This window comes from Haplochromis burtoni, unplaced genomic scaffold (genome assembly GCF_018398535.1).
Source record: "Haplochromis burtoni strain Fernald_Lab_line unplaced genomic scaffold, NCSU_Asbu1 Contig_31, whole genome shotgun sequence".
NCBI classification, from domain to species: Eukaryota; Metazoa; Chordata; class Actinopteri; order Cichliformes; family Cichlidae; genus Haplochromis; species Haplochromis burtoni.
In genome coordinates, this window is record NW_024582392.1 from 2694335 (window position 1) to 2718911 (window position 24577).

Sequence of the window (24577 nt, forward strand, 5' to 3'; positions counted from 1 at the left end):
GTGTGAGGGGGGGAATAAAATGTTAAAATGGTGAAAAGAGATTCTACAAATAGTTCCAGGTCATGGTAACTCCTTAAGATCCACTTGTCTGCCAGAAACAAACACGCTCCCTCTCCCTTTCTCTCTCACTCACCCACACACACTTTCTCACACTGGGTGAGAGGGAGTACTGGGGAATAAGAAGAAGAAATGAAGAGTAGACGACACTGAAACTGCAGGCAGCAGAAGACAAAGAGGTCAGTATTGCGGAAAACATGGAGTCTGACATTAAAGTGAGGCAGTTCAACTTCCATGCTCTATAGCGCCAGAAATGCATTGTCAAGAGATATGTAAGGGGAATAAAATATAAAGGAGTGACTGAGTAGGACAGATGGGTGGAGAAAGAAAAAACAAAGAACAAAGTTACCGTATATCCTGAAAATTTAACAAAGATTGATAGCCTGCATCTCTGTCCATCTGTTTTCATAATAAGACAACTTACGGAATTTACTTTTTGGCCAGGTGTCATAGTGTGGGGAAATTTTCTGCTTATCTCAGCAATCCCCTGTGTTGTGGGGTGGATGGAAGGAACATTAGAAAGGCTAAGTCCCCACCAAGCAGATTAACCAGAGCCAGCCATGGGACAAGAACACAGATTTAGGAAGCATTGCCCAAATAAGATTTAGGCTTTTCACTGGCAATAACTTGGGAGTATACATTTCAATGCGTAACCCGCAATGTAACTGATGCTTTCCTGGCTCTGAAAAGGACTTGGGTTAATCTGAGAACTGCCACTGTACCGAAAGCTTACAGCCTCTTCCAGCTGAATAGAGCTGCTGTGTGTAAGTGCTGGAGCTTTTCTCCTGTGTCGTTCAAATTCAACACTCAGATTTCCTTTAAAGCGAGAGGCAGTGCTACTTGTTATTTGTTTGTTGGAAAGCCTCTTGTATATAATGTGGATCTCATCATTTCAGTGTGGTATACAGATCCCATTACAGTGCAGCTGACATGACAATACATAAAATGTCAGAATCAATGACGGTTGTAGCCACAAAAGAGGAAGTGCTGCAGGAGTACAAAGGTCAGGGAGTCCTGAATGTGTAATTCTTCTGTGTAATGAGTCCTTTCCCCATGTGTGTTTAGGATGCCAATGAAGGTAAAGCACACTGGACTTGTCTTTTCCCTGTTCGGCTCTTGGGAGCCAGGTGTCTCTCTTTAATGGAGCCATGTGGAGACTAACGTAGGTTAATGAGCCATACAAGCCCCAGTGGAGATGAGCATTATAGGCTATATGAGATCCCCTCTCATCCCTATATCCCTCCATTTGTGTCAGACCCAGAGAGAGAACTGAGGAACAAAGGAATCTGTGGTGGAATGGAAGCAGAGATGCAAGAGAGAATGGAGAGCCAAAGAGAAAAGCGGGTCTGCCAGCCTTTTAAAACAATTAAGGTCTGGATGAGATTCACTAAAAGTTCCACTGCCAAGCAAGGCCCAAATGTGGCAGTAAAGGGAAGGCTTAGTGAGAGCCGGCCTAATCAGAAACAGACTCACTACGACAACAAACCAAACCACACACACACAGGAAAGTCGACACTTTACATATTAAAGCTCGGCAGGGAGGGGAAGAAAGCCTGTGGTAACATCAAATTGTAATGAGGAACAGGCTCGGAGAGTGCATAAAGCATAGAAAGAGACATAAAAACAGAGAGCTGTAATGATGATTTTGAAGGAAAGAGAGCTTTTAACCACAGATCCTATGAGTCTGTTTTAAGAATGTTTGTTGTGGTGTTGTTCTGTTTGGCTTTACTGCATTCCTCTTTTTGTCTTGGTCTCAGATGTGGCTTAGTCTCTCGTTGAGCCGTCTGCGGCTCCATTTCAGCGTAAGCTATAAACTTAGAGCAAGCAAACATTTGAGCATGCTGTGTTTCTGTCCCCAAACGTGAATGTGTGCTTTGCTAAGATGCTGCCGAGACAAGAGAAGCATGAGTAAGCGTTTGGTGATAGCGTGGTTGGAAATGGAGGATACTGGCAGATGAGAGGTGTAGCTGGGAAGAAAAACAGACAGGAAAGAAGAAACACAAGGAAAAGCAGAAAGGAGAGATTTAGGAAGACGAGCTTGGTGAAATGTGGGTAAAATAGAGGCTAGAGAAGCTGCAAGAAGAGCAGAGGGAGCGAGGGAAGAAGAGGAGGCTTGACCAGGTTTGTGCTTCGGAGCAGAGAGCATAGCGGGGTTTGTGGCATAGCCGACGGAGAGGCAGCCTCACATTCCAGGCTTGATCCTGTATAAATCCTGTCTGTTACTACAGATCTGATAGGGAAATAAGAGGCCAGATGGGGGCTTCCCTTGGCCTTATAAGGGATTGTGACTTGGTCTGGATGGATAAAGGGTGAAAAGCCACGGAGAATGAAAAATACAGATAGAAGAGGGCAGAGACAGGAATGAGGACTGGATTTTGAGGAAAAAAATAAAAGTGGATAGCAGTACACAGCAGCAGAATATGAAAAAAATAAATCGAAAAGAAATGGAGAGTGAAACTAAGATGCTGCCTATTGTGTGATATTCTTTGTTTGCTGCTCCTCTGATGTTGTTTCAATGATTTTCAGTCTTTGAAGAGAGATACATCAGGTCTCCAAAACAGAAACAATTTCCTCCTTGTAACAAGAGCACAGTTAACAATACAGCCCAGCACAAGTGGAACGGTAAAATTCATCCTACTACCATTGTTTCAGCCTGAGTCCCACAGGTCATTGTAGAATTTTTCTCTTCTGTCAGAAAGGGTATTTTTGCCCTTGAGAAAATTGCATGTGGAAAAAAACAAAAACAAAAACAAAAACAAAAAAAAAAAACCTTGAACAAATAGATGTTTACAATGTTAACCGCTAGAGCTCTACTGATCGCACACGAATTTGCAACACAACAGCAAAAATTCTTGCTATATCCCTTTAATCTACTGTCTTTGTTCTTCATTGTGTTTAGAATTAACAACATTTCTTACTCAAGATGTTCAGACAGTGGGAGCCAACAACCTGCTGAGAAGCCTGATCAGCCACACTAATCTGATCAGCTGTACTTTGTTCAAGTGTGTCTTATTCAAAGAGGACATCACTACCAGCATGGTGTAACCCAAACACAGTCCTATTCCCTTTCAGCTGATGATCCTGGGGAGAACGACACAGTCATCTGATCTAACACACCTTCCAACCCAACAGTCGCCTCCCTCCCTCCTCTCCCCTCTCTCCTCTAATCCAGCTTGCAGCCCAAACACAGCATACCTGCAACCAAATGTTCACCCAGCTGCAACAATCTGGACTTATTAGGGTGAAAACTCATGACACAAGTGTTTCTCGTTTCCTAATCAGTTAGAGGGCAACCCCCTCCTCTTTCCCAACTGTGTGTGTCTGCCTGTGTGTGTGTGCGCATTCGTTTTCATGTGATGAAACACTCTTGAAATAGAGTGAAACCAAGTGTCTTTGAATGTATGATCAAGGGAGTTTTCGCACACCTCCCACATACAAATAACTGCGTAAAACTTCTATGTGCACCTGACTAAATAATATTATCAACATGTGTACACCTTATAAAACACACAGTAAACAAACTTGGAACCACTTATGTTATGGCACGTATCAAAATTAAACAGATTGCAGACTAAAAGGCACAATACCTCAGAGACGCAACATGCAAATGATGCTGACAAAATGCTTGCCCTACAACGCCCAAACATGACACAAACCGAACTGATTCATTGCCACAGCCAACTAATACAGCTCAAACGCACAAGCACACAAACACGAGGCACACCACCTCTATCCACACACCCCACTGAGCAAACAGCTGCTTGTGGCAGCACCACACTGTGGCTACCAATTACACCAAAACAGAAATATTTAACTGCCCTTTTAAACAGAGTGAAAATTAGGAACGTCAGTAGTTTGAGGCTGTGTTGTGATTCCATCAAATTATCATGTCTGTGCCTCGACCAATAATCCAGTCTGACACAGTGGGCCCATGTCACCACACATTGGGATGCCTCACCCCTGGCTCCGACCCTGACCCTTAGCATTAGTCAAGTTACCAGAGGCCCAGATAATGTTTTCCCAACCGCTAACCATTAGTGTTTAATGAATAACAGCAGTAGCTGAGATGACCTATGGCTGGCTGAGGCCTCTGGCTCCTGCTAAGTTCTTTGATATCGCGACCTTGTTCATGCTCTCTCAGTGGCCTGACATGGGTTTTCTGGAAGTACAGGTGCTTTTCAAAAACCACATATATGCCCTCGTACTCAGTTTTGTCTGGGTCACAGTTATAATGTGCAGCTCTGCACCTTTTCTCCATTCCTTCCATTGTACAATGAACCTGTCAAGCAATCTAACCACAGATGCATTCTGACATTTCACACATTTCACATAGCTTTAGAGTTTCTCTTCATTCTAAAGTACATTCTCAATTAATATTTCTAGCATCTAATACTCTATATGATCTTTATGTGACTATAAAGCATTGTGCTCAAGTGGTCTGCTCTCTGAAATTAAAATATTAAAAGTGTTGTACATTGTACACTCATTAATATTTAGGGACATAAATTAGTAATTCATCTGTGAATTTTGAGTGGAAAAATGTATGATATAATGGAGTAATATAAAAATAGATACATGGATAACAGGGTCTTTAAAACAGAAGAAAAAGACGTTTGAATGGACGCTCTGGTACAAAGTGTTACAAGCTATGCAGAAAGAAATGTCCGCTTGCATTAAGACTGTACTTTTCTTTGCTGGACAGCTGGACTATTAAGAGGGAGTCTCAGCTGACAGCTCTGTTTCATGACAGCATGAGCCCAAGATCTGACATACAGTTGTCAAGAAAAGAGATGCCCTGTGTGAGTGCGTGTATAGGTGTGAGTGTGTGTCTCAGAAGTGATGAGCAGGCTGAGTGAGCGGAGATTACCAGTGGCTTGAAATATTATCACATGCTATTAGTACTGTATCACTGTTCATTAGGCTGATGGCTAGGTGCAGTTACTTGACAGCCTTGTTGTAAGGAAGAGAGATGAAAAGTGTGAGGGCAAGAGTGAGTAAAGACAGAGAACTCTGGGAGTTACACTGCGCACAGAAAATAAAATGTAAAAAGGAAATCATTGCGAAAGGAAAATAAGGGTGAACGATAAGGGTCTGCTTGCCTCAATCCTTCACTGTCAGAGATTTAACCAAAAGGCAAAACCTCAATGGGAAACCGGACAGCTGTGGTATTTAATGTCACAACAAGAAAGAATGAGGCACATTACTACAATCCCCAATTTTTATTGTCATAACGTCCATAATGTATGATAAGCAGATGACTATTCAATGACTAAAAGCATGTATCAAAGAAATGATTTGTGTAGCGCCCATTAAAGCTTCCTGTAAACATTGTGTGATCACAGAAATGCATTAAACAATGCTGTCACCAGGACGAGCCTAACTCTAAAGGAACTGATAGCTGCTGCTGTCTTGTATGAAGTAGAAGCAGTAAAGCTGTCTCACTATCAGACAGAAACATTAGTAGCTGTCACACTCAGTTTGCCTCAGCATAGACAACGGTTTAGTATATCATCAAAGCCCAAACAATTCTCATTTATAAGATCTATTGGCACTATAAGCTTATTGAAATGGAAGTACACATTTGCAAAATAGATGAGAGGAATGTTGTTTTCATTGCTTGTGTAATCTGGAATGATTATGCATGATATCAAACACATAAACAAGGCATGGCTTTCTTTTCTTTTTTTAATTTTCTAACTGCTTCTAATGAGGACGATCATTAAGATGCATGTAAAATATGGAAAATTCACCACGAACTTCAAAAAGATTCCCTCTATAGTGGGTCACTGCTGGAGTTTCTGTTCAAGTTTACAAAGTACAAGTTTTCTCTCATCCCCCTCTGTCCTTCCTATTCCCCCTTTTATCTAATTTTGGACCACTCTAAGAGCCAGCAGTAATGAATTGGCTAATCACAGTTATCTGGCCCATTCAAGTGCTTTGTAAAGCAAATCAATAAAGCCTGGCACTGAGCCAGTCATCCACTTTGACAGATGTTGCTTGCTAATCTATTTTCTCTATTTTTTTTCGCCATTCTGTCCTAAAGATGTTTACTCTTTAGCTAGCCGTCCTTTTCTGCCTGTCTATTTCAGCAAGGTCAGTGGAGAAAATGAAGAAGAAAAAAAGAACTGTGTTCCATTTCACACTTGCTGCAGAAGGGACACAAGTCAAGTGCTGAATACTTAAAGTTCATTCAGCAGAGAGAAAATTTTCCTCTTTGATTGGTGGAACTACTGGAAGACATTTCATCTCAGAAATTCATACCTCAGGCAAAAAGAAAATAAATAAATAAGGCTTACACCCATACTATACCATTTCCAGAGTAACAGATCAATAGCAAAAACTGATAACTATTTCTATGAATTTCAAATGTTCTCCCTGTGGTGCCTACACTAGCAGCAGACTAAACAGCTAAAACTGATAGGCTGGGATAAGCTGCCTCCCAACGCGCCCTCATGTTCTGTACATACAGTATTTTTGTGCGTTTTATATTACAAATTCAATTGGCTGGAAATTTTGGAAAATACAATATTCATTAGAAATGAAGAGAACATTCAGCTTTTTCCCAACTTGTTTACCTTTCTGTGTATTCTGGAAGACACAGATCTGCGTTTGATGTGGCTTCTTAATCCTAACAGCACAATGGCTTCACACATTAATAAAAGTCACACAAAGCAATGAAACAGACTTCACTTACAGCTCTCCATGCAAACAAAAGTTTAAAAGTGAGAGTTTTTAAACATAACAAAAAGTTCAAGCTACATAACTCCGCCATTAACATAATTTGAAGCCTAATCAATAGGAAAACATGCTGAAGAAGTTAGATTACTGCAAGGCTTTTTCTTTCGACAGTCTCCAGTGAAAAGTGGCTCTAATCAACAATGGGTTAATTAATCTCACTTGTGAAGTTAGTCCAATTATGGGACACACTCTACGGGGAATATTTGTCTCCTAAATAATAGTAATAAAATGCATTGCTAATGAAAGGTCTCACAAAAAAAGTTCTGTTCAGACAATGGCAAATGAATAAATAAGTAGTGCACAACACATTTAGGGACATGTGTGAATCAGACTTTGTCTCTTTCGGGATTCAGATGACATTTTGGCATAGGTGAATGAATACCTTTAGGCTAAATAAAGCCTACATGTATAAAATTCATCTGTTGTAAAATGTATGCACTGCATGAGTATTTGTCTCCTGTTGTTAGATAATGAAAAACACTTCCTTCGAAACACTGGCAGAGAAAAGAGCAGGCAATTAGAGGAAGTGAAAGGAGAGGGAGACACATGGAAGGAGAGAAAGCAACATAGAGCTGTTTGAATGTGATTAATGAGATCACTGCAGGGTAGGCTGTGTCATTGTAAAAGTCTGAGCAGCAAGAAGGAGGAAAAATAGAGTGGCAGAAAGAGTTAGAGACTGAGACAGAGAATGGGGTAGAAAGCGAGACATGAGAGGGAAGAGAAAAAAAACTGAGCAGAAACCAAGCTGACTGACCTGGCTACATTTAACTCACTGCTATGAAAAGACAGGGGGAATGAGACGGAACGACTGACAGAAAGTGAGTAAATCAGGCAGACAAAGAAAAAAAGAGATATAAAGCTCAGATGAATGGAACAGCAGGGGCTCTTGGTCTTCTGCTGGCCTTTTAACAGTGAAGTGTTTAGGGAAGCCTCGACCAGGTCTGGCAGATAGAGAAGCTTGTGCTCTAAAGAGAGCCATGAAAGGCACAGCCTGCTCCTGCAGGCTGGGGATGCCGCTGGCCACCTCTTTATCTGGCTCAGGGTAACAGACTGGGCAGGAGCAAGTAGAGGCCAGGATCGAAAAGGTCACACAGGCATCCTGCCAGTCCAAAAATCCATAAACAAGCTGGGGTTGAGCTGGACTAGAGAGATGGTTGTGGTAATTAAACATTTATGGCAACCATCTTTACACCCAAAGATACAAAGCCTCTACACAAATATATCATTTAAAATAAACAGAATACAAAAAATATGATTCTTCCAGATTTAACATGCCAATGAAATTCGTTTTATAGTCTCAATAACCACCCAACAGAGGACTTCTTCAGTCCTGGCTGAAGTTCCTTCCCCCCCCCCAATATCCTGCTGTTGATCAGACAGTTTTATTCCACAGAACAGAGCTTTACTGTACTTTTTTTCTTTTTTTTGAAATTGTAAAAAAGATAGCCTTTCTCAGCTACCACACACAAAAGCTACACAAATTAAATTTGCCTCTGTTCGCAGTTTTGGATATTGTGTTGGTTTGATCCAGCCTCTCTGTGGATGTGCTGGAAATTGTGCTGGGAGGAAAAAAATTATTTGACCAGCAACAGTGATTTCTAGAGGGTATGCCAAGCTCCCAGCTGTTTCTAGTAGGGAAACTGAGGCTGTATTGATAGTGATCAAAAAGATTGCCAGCAATCAAGGAGAGAGAGACCCACAAAGATGGTTGTAATAGGTGCATAACACAGCTGTAATATCAGTTAAATAATCGCTCATACATGCCACTTTTTATCTAAAATGTCAGTTGCTCCATAAATAGGTGTATTTCGTGTGATGTTTTTCCATTTAATTTTAACCACACAAGGCAAAACAAACAATAATTTAACAATGGAATGCAATTATTTGTTCAGTCTGGGATTAAGTAGAACACACTATTCAATCTAAGTGATGCAATTGTTATTATATAAAGCATTCAGTGAGAAATAGCAATTACTGACTATGATGACTGGAAATAAGTTCTACCTGGTGGCAATTGTGACAGTTCTTTTCACTTGTAATTGTATTTCTTTGTATTGTATTGTATTGTGAGGTTAATTTATGTTGTGTAGGGACTACAAAGATCTTTAATAAAGCCGTAAAAATTATTAATTTTCTGTGCTTTTAGGTTTTTGGAATTCATTTTTGCAATTATGAACAAAAACTGAACATTTTTCATAAAAAGAGGTTAGGTTTCATATTTCCACATAGTCACTCTGTGTTAGCGCGTTTTAAGGGATGCAGGTGACAGGATGGCTCACTTCTGTTTTCAAAATAATTTGTACCCCTGGGGGAACAGGATGGGCCTCCTTTCAGTTGTTGCCATGAGCCTCAGCTGTTGCTATGGACATCATCCTCAATGATAGTTAGTGCTTCTCTCCCTCTTTTACTCTAGATGTTCATCTTTGTGTCTATTATTATTTCACCGACTCAGTTTTTCCACCCGTTCTACTTTCTTTCTCTCCTTCATTACTACCCCAGTATCCTTGTGCATTACTATTTAGACAACATAGCCGGGCTACAGTGAAAACAAAAGTCAAGGGTTGGAAAGCAGTGAGTAAATTTGCTGAGCTAATCCATCAATTTCACATAAAAATCCATGCCAGGCAAAGCCAGGCCACACAAAGACAGGTGAGCAACCTCTGGGCTGATAATGCCAGACACCCAAGTTGCTCTGATCGTATTCTTTCTCAGAGCAACAAATCCAAGAAATAATTCACCGAGGTTCATTGCAAGATCACCCTCTCTGTTCGAGGTAACCACAGCATAGAAGGGCAAGAGTGGGGTTGGAGGGAGGATGGTCACTTGTCCACCAGGACCCTGTAGTAGCAGCTGCTTGCATTTACAAGCCTTTTAAGTCTGGAATACTTTATGCCCTGTGATCAGCTGTTCCCCTCAGCGCCCCCCCCCCCAACAGCACTGTCTACACAACACACAACCCTGCTGTTCTTCAGGCTACTGTGGGAGCCATGTGAGTAAGCTGCGCACACTCTGCTACGTTAACCAGATCTACAGGACATTTGTCCAGTTAAACACCTGAACCACCCTTTTAAGTTGCCTCTTTTAGCTACAAAACATATTATCCAAACCAATTACCCCATTATTCATCAGGGCATGACAGAAAAAAAACAACAACAAACTTTTCCATTTTTGGTTTTTGTTCGCCTAATCCAAACCAAAACACTGAAGGGTAAACTAGCCGACATTTACTAAGATAATTACTGTTTGTAAAGTCTACAGTACAATAGCTATACAGATTATGCCAATCCTTCATGACTCAGTTACCTTTTCATAATGTAATCACAAAGCCTGTTTGGATCTTAATAGTTTTGCAGGATTTAGAATACATGGGAGCCTACCATTTGGGAATGCATCCCTATGGTCCCAGGTTCAACAACTCTGTTGAGCTTGTGAGAAAAACAGGAATAGAGGATGTTTCTTCTCATTGTCTGTGAACTGATTCCAATTAAGATGGGAATCGTGAATGCCCCTCTGCTGAACATGCTTTAACTTTCCCATTCATTTTTTGTTCTGGCTTCTTTCAACATCTAATTTTACATGTGCAGCAGTGCCCTCCATCCCCATCTATATCAAAGGCAATGCTTTCCGCAGCTCCTCTGCTCCACAATGCCATCGTTGATTCCCACCAATCCCAGTCCCCATATGGGATATGCCTCCTCCTCAGCAAAAAGTGAACCACACACAGTCAGTTTTAACTTGGATGATGCAATTCTTGGGTAATGTGTGTCCAATTGCATAGCAGATTGCCTATCTTTATAAAGTTAACCCACAGAGCCATCTTTGGTTTCTGTGTACATAAGCGTGATAACATAGATGATAGAGTCTGATGTGGATAATATGCAGTCTGGACACAATTACTTTACATCTTGCTCTAGAACTTAAATAATACATTAACTTAAGAGCAGGACTACCACCTCACTAGAAGATCTGTAATGATAGCTTTGACTGGGATATATAATGTTTTTCCAATCACTAAAACACATTCATAAGGGTTGGTGTACTGGGCGTCTTCTACAGCTTTCTGCTGAGGTGAACACCTACTGGCCTCCACCATCAATCACTGCCTTCAAGAACACCACCCAGAAGTCCACACCCAATTTATGGAAGTCTCACAACACATTCAACCACACAGCTTATGCATTGTAGTACTATGTGTTAGTCTATGCTTGCAGTGAAATTCTCTAAGTTCATAAAGTATATGAGATGCCCATTTGTTCCCACATCTCTCAGCAAAATGCAATGACTTCACACTCTGTTAACATCACGACAGAATATTTTTTGCTGCAGCACTGTATGAGACTCCTGTGTAGTGTTATTGTTTCCTGCAGTGTGCCACACTATATATGCATTTTTCTTACTTTGGTGTCTGCTTACTCCCCCACCCTCTTAACCCCTCTTCCTCAATCAATCCCCTACAAAAGCCTGCCACAGGCAGCGATATCCACCAACATCATCCCTCATGCTTTGCCATGTTCCCGCAAAGCCAAGGAAACAGCAGCATATACGGGAGCTGATTTGCAGGGAAAGCAGGAGGGAAATGGAGGGAGGGAGGGAAGGAGGAGTGGGATTGAATGGGGAAGCATTGAGTGGAAGGATGGGGAGGGGGTATTCTTTGGGAAGGGAGCCAATCCAATTACAAGCAGTGGTGCAGCCCTGGTTTCTTTGGCGGCACAAAATTCACATTTCGACGGTCTCTTCCTCCCTCCCCTAGTACCTTCTTGCTTCTTCTTCTAAAGATGCCTATTCCTGCTACTCTGTTTCCTATTTTTTGCTCATCATGGCTCACACTCACATCCTGTAATCGTGCATCCCTATGCACCACACCCCTCCCTTTCCCCATCTGTCTGTCTTTCTTGGATGCATGAAAGAGCTGGAGGTATAGCACTGTATCACCAGCAAAGCAACAAATCTTGTCACCCTAGCTGTGTCATGCTCAGATCTGCAGGAAGCCTCCAGCATCCTACTCCATGTAGGTGTCTCATGCAACTCTGTAGGAGCTTATCATCCCTCTGCAGAGGAAACTGTAGCTCATACTCTTTAGGTCACCCAATCCCTCTGCCCTCCCTGTGTCACGGCATGGCAGGGCAGGCTGGGAGAAGGGTGGGGTGGAGGGGATAGCCAGGGTGTTGAATAACATTCAGTGTAAACAATGCATACTTCGGACAGACTGATTATTCTTAATTACTAATTAGTCATTATACATGAAAACAGCTTTTTTTAAGCTGCTGCAAATTGCTACAGGGGAATCCCAATTCTCTGTCATTCTCCCAGCAGTCAGAGCTTGTACATTGTTGATCATTTGCGTTCATGCAAATCATCACGTTTCACTATCCAACAGCACATCTGCTTGCAAATTTCTGCACAGCAGAAGAGTGCATATATTCTCACGCGATCAAAAGCAAATTAGGTTCAATTAAAGTCCTCCAAACTTACTTTGACAGCAAGACCACACTAAAACACAACCTTTTATTTAGCAGTAAAAACCTGAGTTAACAACGCAAAATGCAATTTAAGTTTTGGGAATGTCACAGAAATATACAATTAATATTTCATTATGGCAGACATCATTTTGATTTCTACACTTAATATAATCTCGTGCTGAGTTCATTCACATTACTGAGAATATTTTAACAGAGTTAAACTTTTTCCACTATTTTCTCACTTCAGCCACCTCATAGTAAGAAGATTATTATAATCATAAATATTAAGACAACACATCATTTGAACTTTCTAATGTGCTCTGTTAGTGAAACCATATTCTGTGTGTCATGGGATCATTCTCTGTGGGTGACTGCTTGCTTTTTTTATATTCTGACCACTGGACCGTGGTACCTTTTGTCTAGGTGCGCTTCTCATATCCTGATTAATTCCTGCCCCACCTTAGCGTTACTGTGGTTACAGTCACGCCTCTGTATGTAGTCACACAGATGCACAGAAGGCTATTTTGCATGGATTTGGAAACAGACTAAGGACATAGCAGAGGGAAATGGGTGATTGCGAGCGGCAGGTACAGACAAGAGTGTGGAAAGAAACAGGCAAACACACACCATATGCAAGCAACAGAGTGAGGAAAACACTCCTCTGTTGCAAATAATTGAAACAGATGAAAAGGTTAAAAAAAAGTTGACATTATTTAAAGCTCAAACTGGGGGTTAAGTCAAATTAATATTCTCTACACAACAGCCTGATTAGTAAATTGATTTAATAATGGAAAAATGAAGACCAAAATAACCCACGACACTGACATTTATGTTCCACTCCTGACATTTGTGATCTCGGAATGACACTGAGACAGTCAGCCCAATGAGAGAAGCAAGGTCAATAAATCTATCAATATCCTTCAACTAGCTGTCTAATTGCAGTCTGGACACGAGACAAAGGACAACTATGATAGGCCTACCCAAAAACTCAAATTTCAACCAAAGCCATGCATACATATAGTATATCACACAATATTACCAGACAGGTAACTGACAATCAAACTCTCCATCCCAGAACCCAGAGCGGCACTTAACAGCACTTCTCCTCTGCACTATTTATTCCAGCTAGTCAAAAGTTTAATCTCATGCCTGATTTAGACTTCTGAGCCGGTAACATAACCTACATATGTGGCCAACATCATTGCTGACATTTATACTAATGCATGTGACATTACGCGTTAATTACCACGCAGTTGTCTCCCAGTGTTTTACATGTGGTGCCAACCAGCAGAAACAATTAAAATTTCTTTCTTCTGTTCCTGAATGTTTTTCACTTCTTTGCACATTCTCTCATGTCCATTCCAATAGTTTCACCCATCCTCCTCTAGGAATTTGCCAACATGTGTAAATCCTTTTATTGATGCTATGATTATTATTCCTTATATTGAGATCATGATTCTTATTCTCTCACTGAAAATTCAACCACTGCAGCGAAAAAGTTGCCTGAAATGCATATAAGGAATCAACAGTATTGAACAGCCCATCGGAATAGTTGTGAGTTGCATTGATGAGACTTGTAGACACATTTCTATGGAGGTGCACGTCAGGTTACACCGTAAGTTACAATGTAAGGTCTCAGAGGGATTTGCCATTACGGCGTAGTTGTGGTGTAGATTTCCCAGTGAAATATAAATCCACAGTAATACCATGTTTCTTGTAGCTAGGGTGTGAAATCTATTATTATTAACTGGCCAGGAGCCCTTAACCCTCTGTAGCCTTTGTATTCTCTCACCAAGACTAGGAATTTCAGTGCATGGGCTGGCTCTTTCCCTTGGCTCTCAGTGGGCCAAAGCAGAAAGGTGCCTATTAAAATTAATGGTTCAGTGCAGGATACTTAACAGTGCAACACTAGAGCTCACTTAACAAGGAACTGGTAATGACCACTACAGTGAGCTAGCTGTTGCCATTACACCTCCCTGACACTTTGACAGCTGGGATTAAATATTAAGCAGCTATGTTTCCTTGTGACCAACATCCATCTACACAGAAATAGGACCACTTCACAGTGGCAGTCCCCTCTGGACTATTGAGCAGTATAACTCCCTATGTATCACAGTAATAACACAAGCAGAGAACTTATACACGAGACCTTTAACTGCTGGATGAGAAGAGGAAGCGAGTTGGTACTCACCTTCTTCAGACGTCCACTCTTGGTACCCACAAAAGCTACACAGTAGCCATTGTAGACATAAGAGGTCACAGAAGTCATACGGTCCCGAGTCTCAGTGTAGAGAGTGTGGCCAGTAACTAGTTGAGAGCCGCCAAGTGGCTGGTTGATGTCCAGACCACAGAAGGAGTCATCAATGGGCACGGGCTAAAGACAGAAGAAAAAAGGTTATGAATTACAAATTAATAACAAGAATGTTTAAAAAATAGTGATCATGATTATCAGGGTAATATGTGACATTAAGCAAAGAATTCCTTAAAATTAAACATACTGTAAGTGCCTTGAGGCAACTATTGTTGTGATTTGGCCCTATATAAATAAAATGTAATTAAACTGAATTGAATTGTAGGAATAGGAAGTGAAAAAAAATACACCAGAGAAAGACAGACTTACAGGATGAGGCAACAGCAGTAAAGAGAGGCTGAGATACAGAGCATTATAAAACAAGACAGCTCAGTAAGGACCAAAGATGAAGGTGACAGACTGAAACACGAGAGTGATGGCCAAAGTTGTGGAAATAGTGGCAGTGTTAGAGAGTGTTTGAGATGGGCAGATGAGAGAGGTGAGCCTGAGGGAAAGAGGAAGGTCAGAGTGAGGAGGAATTGCTCACGTGAGTCTCTTAGCCAGACAAACGTTTTTCTTTCGGGCACACCAGAAAGAATATGTATCAGCTCCACCCGACTGAGCTCCACCTTGCTCTCACTGTGGCTCATTACCCTGGCCTATCACAACATCACAGCAGAAATACACATATTGCACGATAACAGTGGGCATTAGCGAGCACAATGCGTGATAACTATGCAACATAGAAATGTGCATGTAACCAAAGAAGCACTAATAACATTTACTTATTCACTAGAAAACAACTGCTATAGTGAATTCTCAGTGAATTTAAATTCAGCTCTTAAGGAAAATTTGGGCCTTAAGACAGCTGCTTAGAATGAAAACTTCTTGTTCTTTCAACATATGAAAATACAGGCAATGAGGAGGAGGTGAATAAGAAGTAAGACAGTGATCTGTCTGGTGTTGAATCAGGTCAGCTGACAGTCACCAAGTATCATTGGCCTCAATGTGCCATGCAGGCTAAAGTGAAATGGCCAGGCAAGCATTACATGTGTATAGTCCCTTGCTCACAAACTGTATCTTATTCAAATTCTAAATATATATCCCCTTTTTACAGCCCCTACTCATTAGTTTTCTTACTCTCACATTTCTCATCCGTCTCCTTTCTATCCCTGCTTCTGTCTTTTTCACTGTCAGAATGGTCTAAGCAGACTGTGTTGAGAATGTGTGGAAGGCAGCTCTGTCTCTCACACAGTGGCTGTACAACCTTTCTACATATATTTTCATGAACAGAGCAATAACGCTGAAGGGGAATAATCGCCTCCGCTTGTATCCTCACGCCCCTCACTTTGTGGCATTTCCTTTTATTCCCTTTGCCCAAAATAGCACAGAGTGCTATGGAGTACTACTGCAGTATTTAAAAAGAAAAAAAAAAAAACAATCTGGTGAGTTAACATTTTCATGTCTCATGTGGTGATAACATCAAATGTACTGTATGCAATTGTTCTAGGCTTCTCTTAAACACAAGTTGATGACACAGACGGTATGAATCAGATGGGAAAGCTAGCAGCTATCTTGAGGAACAGCCGTGAGTTCCAGACATCGGCTTATCAATATATACTCCCTGAAAATCATGCAGCTATTCCACATATGGTCTGTTGGGCTCCTAACCATTTGGTTCTGATTATATCTAGATTGTTCAGATGATGTATGCTTAGTAGACTTGGCAGACAGCTCAAATCCCCCTGGAGTCCATGTGGTTGAGCTTTCTTGTTCACCTTCTTGCAGATTTTTTTGTTTCATTGTGTTTTTACTGCTGACTTACAATAAATCTCACAAGTAGTGCAGAAATGTAGTTTTCTATACCACTGTTTCAAGAGACAAATTATATGAGACCTAAATTAAACATATGCGATTAATCCTTATTGAACATCTCACAACATGAAATCATATTAATTTTCTGCTGAGAAAATAGCTGCTACCCTGTTTAGATGTGACAGGATATGTGCTCTCAGAGATTTTTCCTCTCAGAGTATATCAAATTTATCAACTCCAGTCCCACTTTGCTTTCACAAGTGGTTAATTAGTTCTAAGGGCATGAACAAAAAAAGCAAGACTGGAGGATAGTGTGACACATGGACACACAAACACACACACACAGTGTGATACAGAAAGAATCCCATCATGGCTCTACTCCATGGGATTGACTACAGAGATGGTGTGAATCTCCAGATGGCAGAAGGCTGGATGGCTGGGTGATAAATCTTTGATTGGCTGCTGTATCTGAATCCCCTGGCTCAGCCTCAGTTCCATTCCCAGCCTCAGCCTTGGCCTGCATGTAACTGAACACAGTAAAATGTCTGCAAGAATGAGAGCTGGGGGTATAATTAAAGTTCTCTGCTTTGAGCTCGCTGGCTACCTGCTGTTTACAACAGACCAGACGAGAGGTACTGAAGCTGCATGTGTAATTTACTCAGAAACCAAGAAAGGTACAGTTAACAGTTAGCTAAAATACACTTGAGTTGGTCTAACCTTGAAGAACCTCACATTGTGATGGATGTCAAACACTAAAAAATACCACACAGAGTCACATAGGAACATACTTAAGAAAAAAAAAAAGAAAGATTTGAAGCATACAGTATGTGTACTTGAAAGTAGTCACACTACTTAAGTTGAGGATTTAACATCAAGCACACAATCTCAGCATGTTTGACATATCTGGGTGTTAAATGTATTTGGGACAGGTTATATGAGTTCCACATGCACTGACATCTGTCTTTATAATCCACATTGTACTATGGATTTAGTAGCCAGTCTTGGTCTTAAGGACTGCGTTTTATATATGTGACTGCGGCTAAATATACAATGCTTGGTGCAGTGTAATGCATTACTGGAAATAAATGCCTAAAGAATGAAGTGGGGGTGCAGCTTTGCAGATAAAAACTAGCAACTATAAACATGCACATACATGATTGGGCAATCTTCTGGGAAACTAGAAAAATATTCCAAATGGAGCTCCAACAGTTTAAAAGGCTCCCAGTGTCATCAGTTTATACCACTATTTCCCCTTCTTCTGCCAACTCTGCATCGTACAACATCTTATTCCGCCTTCTCAGCAGAGCTAATAAAGTCCAACAGCTAGTTTGAGATAATGTCTCCCTCCTCCTGACAATCACCTCTGACATTGTGCTAATGGGGAATTTACTGATTTTAATAGCAGTGGTCAACTGAGTTCCCCGGGGGGGTTAGCAACAAAAGAAGCTGATCAGTGCGGTTCTCATCATAGTGAAGGATAGGGATATCATTAAACCCCACACTTCACATACTGCTTGTACACCCAGTATTAAAAGTGTCTCCTATGCACACACAGATATACAGCACACATGCACACTTAGCCAGTCATTAATTCTTAATATTCTTAAATTCCTATTTGCAATTAAAGAATGAAAGCACAGAGGACTGTGGCCTCCTGGGAATGAGCGAAACCTTAATTGTACGTGACAACATGTAACGGATACATGGCCTTGTATTATAGCATAATTGGGGATTTCAGAAGGAATAGTCTGCTGTGTGATCTACATTATGCCAACATCAGAAGCAGAGTAACTTGAGCGACACCCCCCACCACACACACACACACTTTCTTTTTCTAGAAGGGGAGTGTGTTTACTTGTGTTGTGCTCGAGGAGAATGTTATCACTTTGATGGTTGCCAAGAAAAATAAATCCTCTCTAATTTATGAATATCTCTTATTGAAATGTACTTGAAAGTGGATATTTTCTGATATCAAAGCTACAAAACAATTTGAAATAATTGAGTGCAGTAGGAGAGTCATTTGTAAAATAGTATGCAATACTAGGCATTCAAAAGCATTTCTGGGTGATTGCCTTTAAAAAAATATATAAATAAATAAACCAGCATACGCTTGCACAACTTGCTGTGTTTTTCTGGTTCACTGAGAGGACTTAGTAATTCCCTTCACTGTTTACCAGCATATTTCAGAAAGAATCTAAATGTAGAAGTTGCTCAATTTATAAAAATTTCAGACCTTATTATATAAATGAATAGCTCTTTTTTGGTTTTCAGCTACTTGAAGCTCAAAGAATTTAAAAGGAAAAAAAAAAAGTATAAATTGATTCGTCTAAACACGAATGTGCAAAACAGAAATGTACAAGTAATTATTCGCCAATTTATCAGTGTCCTTATATTATTTCCTATACTATCCCAATAATATTTCCCAATGACAAGCGTTTCAAGTTTTTCAAATCCTCTTTCACATTGTTACCATATGGAAGAGGGTTATTTCAATTGTTCTCCCTTTCACACTCTGGATGATCTGGAGATCTGTGGATGGGTGCATGTAAAGCATGAAGTGTTTGTCATCCATTTAGTATAACTCACCGCTTTGGTGCACTGCACATCCTTCCCAAGCAGCCAATTAAGTTCCAGGTTTCCTTCTCCCTGGTAGCAGGACTGCAGGCGCTCCTTAATTCGTGCATTGATGTCACGAATGGTGAAGACGCAGAGCGCTGAGTCATCTGGTGGGCGATGGAACTGCTTCTGGCCCTTAGAGAAGATGGTGAAGAGCACATCATCGTGGGCACTGATATTGAGTGATGCAGCGAGAACACGTCCTGGCTTGCCAAGGTACGCAGCCTGCAGTAGCCGGTACTCAACACCGCTCTTCACACAGCCAATAGGCAGGGAAACATAGGAGTGGAACTTGGGGTCATCTTTGCAGAGGCGAACAATGCGAGAAGTGTAGAACAGGTCACTGCCGGATCCGCTTGACGACATGCTGTTTTCTGGTGTCTCGGGCTGAACAGTCAGGAAGTAAACAAAGCTGCCGCTGGCAAAGCCGTAAACATAGTAGATGTCAAAGTGAGAGACCAGTGCCAGTGTGTCTGATGGTATCTTTATGAGGGAGGACACAAAATCTGTGTGCAATTCATAGTCAAGCATAGCAGAGGATTCTGGGTCACGGGGCAACTTTCGACTGGAGATTGTAGGAAAGTAGTCCTGTTTGCCATCTACCGCCGTGCCAATAAACAGGGTCCCATCCTGGCCCTGCGAAGGCACAATGACCCCATACATAGTCCCAGTCTGGTTTACACTAGAGAGGTAGTGTTCTTTCTTGTGGGAAGGCTCCACTAAGATAAAGAGGTCATCCAATCTGAGGAGTTTACAAACTCCCTGGTACAGGCTGCCACAGGCCAGCAACCGGTTTTGGGAATAATCAATTAAGAGAAGCTTGTTGACATTGTTGGTTGAGACAAGGGGCTCAGAACAAGGCTGGACAATCAGAGGAGGGTAGCACGCCTTGTTGTCATCCTCTGGGCCTGTGTCATGGGAGACTAGAAGAGTCAGGTTGCCTGAGAGCTTGTACACACGGTTGACTGCTCCAATATACAAAGCGCCTGTGGTTTGGTGAACTGTCAGGTGGTTGAATACCCAGTCCCGACGTTCAGGGTGGAAACTAGTAAAAGTCTGCCCATTGGATAAAGCAGGTATTACTATGAGCCAGAAGCCTAGTAGAGCAGCCATTGGTCCCACTTTAGGGTTAAGTGATAAAGTTCTGCGAAATGCTTGCTGGCCCTCCATGTTTAACAGGCCTGGAAGGAAATCGCTAAGGGAGTTGAGAGAATGGATGTAATGAATACGTGGAGGAGACCTTTGCCTTTGTGTTGCTGAAGGCTATCTTGCAGGTCAAGCTTCACAAGGTTTTTCACATGTTTCTGTAAAAGAAAACAAGAAACAAAGAGAAAAGTTGTAAATTGTCACAGCTGAGTTACATGTCACACGAAGAAGATGCATTTAAGAGTGTTTCAAAGTGAAAAGGAATAAGAGGCTCAAATTTAATAAAGCAATGAGCTGTGGAGAATAGACAATTGGTGGAAACCATTATGGTGCACATTCCAAAGGACAGGGCAGGTTACAGCAACGGAAATTAGCCTGACCTGACTCATGCTAGCGCTGCTGCTGTCACCACACACTGAGTAAGAGGTTTCTAAGAACAGAAAAAAGGCCAAAACAGGCATTGCTCGCTAAAAGCAAGATCACTGTGTTGTGAGACTGACTGTCTTTTTCTTCCAAAACAATGTGACACTTCAGTGAAGCTAACCTTTTACACATGTATTATATTCACTTATTTTATTAGAAATGGTTTAGAATATTGTCATAATTAGCATCTGTATTTCTGAGTTATTGTCCATAACCCTTTATGAGGATTTTAGTAGCTGAAACTTTGCCCAGGGCAGATCTAGGCAGTTTATCTTTAAATCAAAGTGAATAATTGTGTCCAATTTGGACAAAATTCCAAATACCTTTCCAAAGATATTCCATTCACAAATGGGATGGGCATAACATCACAGTGGCCTTGACTACTGACCACCAAGATCTAATCAGTTCATCCCTGAGTGCAAGTGAATATTTGGGGCAGATTTAAGGAATATTTCGTTCAGAAAATACATTAATCTGTAGCGACCTAATGTTTGATCTTTGACCACCAACATCTAATCACGCCATCTCCAGATGATAGGGCTTACCTACAAAGGAAAACCTAAAACACATCTTCAATATTAGAGACCATGCCAAACATTAGCACACAGCTTAACGTTGTGTGCTTTGTTATCCTTAAAACATCATTCTCTTCTTTTTATTTTTATACTGACCCCATCCTCACGATTTCTTTAAACACATCCCCTATCAGTTGCCCATTTTGATATACTATATTAGTCAAAATGTATCACGCTACAATTAATGCAACCATGCTCTGCCTGGGCTGTAAAGATCTCTCTCCATGTGCTATAAAACCAAGCAGTCTGTCCCCAGGAGTTAATTATCTCATCCATTGGAAAAGACGGCCTGGATCTCATTACTGGAACAAACTGAGAACAAATTGGAAGCCACTTGCACACACCCCTACTCTTGCTCTTTAAGGGGCTCATTTTTATAGACTCTGAATCTATTAATTATTCTTTTATACAATTTATTTATTTATTCATTGTTTATAAATCAAGTTCCTCTAATACTGGTGTGCTCAGATCACAACTGATTAATTTAAAGGTGATCTTTGTGCTGCCTATAATTAATCCCTCCACTGTAATAGATATATACAAAACATCCTCATGCAAAGATTAACTAATAGAACATCTGATGTATGTATGAGTGTGTCTCATTGCCCAAGTATTATCGGTGTACTCTATCAGAACCAAGTAGTGTGAGGGGCTAACAAGTGGAGAGAATGGCAGTGCATCCTAAAATCAAGTCCGATTAGGCGTAGCGATCCAACAAGGGTAATTACTATGGCGCTGGAGGTGGTAAGCTGGGGAGTGACATGGGGACGCCGGGGGCTTGAATGTGTCAGAGACGGCCCTACGTCGTTTGTCACGCTCCAGATTTGCATTTCCAGCAGCGAGGGCACAGAGAATCAAGGGTGAAAAGATGTGGCCTGAATAATCAGTAACTGCACCTTGAATTAACAAGCAACTGAAAAGGGGAGGGAACATTGTATGGGAAGATACTGAATAGCCAGCTTACATTGTGACGTGTTCAAGGCAGGTTTGATTTGCAGCAGTAATTTAGGGGTCCCTTTGAACCGTGTCAGCCCTTTCATAGACCTCAATCCAAATCCGTTAATGGCCATCTTAGGGTCCCTCCCTACTCCTTGTGATCGAGTATACTACACAGCACCATCTTAAATATAACCCTAAGGAAGCATATTGATCTATGTGTCCAGAAACACAGGTCCTAAAGCCCAGTCAACCTGTTCTTGGTGTGTGTGCACAGGCAGAGGCATGGGAGGTGCGCTGTCCCAAAAGCACTTTATTAGCATGGTCATAAAAGTGCCAGTGACTCTAAAAAACAGCAAGGGTCAGACCCCCACCCTCACTTTCAGTTGCCTGCATGCTGCCATGCTCCTTTGTTTGAGTTTGTACATGGTAGATTTGCAAAGTGGATCCCTTTGGTGGCATAATCAGTTTCCTGCTGAGCTAGCTTTTCGCTCAAGCCCCAAAGCCTTTTGCCCTTTAGATCTTACGCTCCGACTCCACGCTTTAATCGTATGTATATACAATGTTTTAAGGCCATCCATCTTTTCTTCTTCTGCTTTTTATTTTTCCTACGTTTCCTCAGTTGTCAGGAGTAAAATTATGCATCAGTCTCTTATGTTGTGGCAACAGCTGCCCATGCAAAGAAAAAGAGTGACTGAATGGTGTAAATAAAAACCTCCACAAAAAGGTTATCCCCTCATATTGCTTTCAATAACACAGGGAATGAAGTCTTTGTTCAAGCTGATTGCATGACCACCTCTTTGTTGCACTTGACATAGCACTCCACAGTAGTATGCAGCTGAAGACTTTAAAAGAATACGAACAAAACTAGATCCCCCAGCGTGCTCTTTAGTTCAAAGCCATATCTTTCTTTTGTTTGTGAGAAGTCAGAATTAAGTAAAAGAAAATTAACATATAAATGCAACCAGAAATTATTCATACTTAAACATAGTTAACTAGTGACCTGGAAAAAGAAGAGGGCATGACTATGTTGACATTGAATTACAGGTAAACTAGAATATAGGCACATTTGCAGCTAGTAGTTCTGAATAAAAATTCAGACTTTCACTACATGAGATTTTTGCCATTAATGCTGAGGCACGGATGACAATCGACTTTTTATTTGTCTTTTAAACATAGGGTAAGCGGATGAACCAAAAGTCTTGTTCCTGAAATAAATTCAGTGTGCAGATGTTTCACAATTGTGGCCGTGGCACAGAAAAAAAATGATAGACTGCCATGATGACAAAACTGTCAGCGTCAAATAAGAATATAAAATGGAAAAAAATTATATAACAAAACAAAATTCTTTATGGTCATTCTCAGTAGATTTCCATTTTAAGACTCACACTCATATGACAGTCTCTTTGGCAGACGTAGAAGGCAAAGAAAGAAGATCTTCATGTCAAGAGAGATGGAAGAGAACTCACGTTCCCGCACAAACGCAAGCTGTGATCATGGCTTGGAGAAAAGACAGTTTTTGCAAAACTTCCCATTCATAATGAATAGTCAGGCACACAAAACACTGTGTTGGCACACTCAGCCAGGCTGCTTCAGAGTGCTTGTTAAACAAACTGGTCCCACTGGCTGCATGTGCACTGTCACTGTGACTGGTTGTGGGTCTCTTGCTGAAATGCTGGTGATTTCCCCAGCCACTGGGCATGATGCTGTGACAATGCCAACTGTGGCCAAAAGAGCTGGATTGTAGCACTTTAAAAAGATGCAAAAGAGCAACATTAGGTACAGGACAAGGATAAAGGAGTGGCGAAATGCAAAACGAGAGCTAAGTAAACCCTCAATGATGGTTGGGAAGAAACAGCCTGAGGGTAGTCCAGCAACTAGCAAAATGGCACAGGAGAGAAGGAATTTGTCTTTGAAGCAGGAGCAGCCCTAAAGCTCCATCACCCTCAAATAGGCAGCAGGTCTTCTGCTTTTGTGCTTCCCCCCCGTTTATTCTCTCCACATCCTAAGCTTCTTAACACTCCAGCCAAATTTGCTTCATCTGTTAAATTCATATTTACAGCAATTGTACTGCAGAAGATAAAGAATGTAAACCAAATCCATTTATGGTGCTGAATCCATTGTTGTTGAATTAAAAAAAAAAAAAAAAAAAAAAGGAAATGGGAGATTGTAATTTCATGCCTTGGATTAATGTGTTATTCCCTCAACGATTAATGTAAAGCATGAAATTTGAAAGCTTAAGTGAAAGTGATATGCTTCGAATCAAAGAGACAATTTGGAACAAACCTTCCTCAACTATCTAGTTAGGAAAAGTACAGTTAAGGGTTTAAAAATATGTTAGATTTTTTTATTCATTTCCTGGTAAACTTTTCAGTGGATGTGGCAATTTCGGCAGTAAAAATAAAAAAGTTTTATATTCCCCAAAGGGAGATCTCCTTCTATAGGAACCGATAAAAAGTATTAGCAGTAGAGGTTTGTCTATTAGTCTTCTCTCTTTTCTGCTATCAGGAAAAGAAATAATG

At 41.0% G+C, this 24577-nt stretch overlaps 1 protein-coding gene across 3 annotated transcripts in view; it reads right to left on the bottom strand.

Annotated features, from left to right (window-relative positions):
* The window catches only part of plxna2 (plexin A2), a 159063-nt gene that overhangs the window by 114805 nt on the left and 19681 nt on the right, over positions 1–24577 (bottom strand). For all 3 annotated transcript variants that reach the window (XM_005918898.2, XM_005918897.3, XM_042219343.1), the window contains 2 exons: positions 18946–20279; positions 14446–14628 (listed from right to left, as the gene is read on the bottom strand). In XM_005918898.2, the coding sequence (XP_005918960.1) occupies positions 14446–14628; positions 18946–20145 (1383 nt within the window). In that variant the 5' untranslated portion in view covers positions 20146–20279. The remainder of the gene's footprint in view (positions 1–14445; positions 14629–18945; positions 20280–24577) is intronic.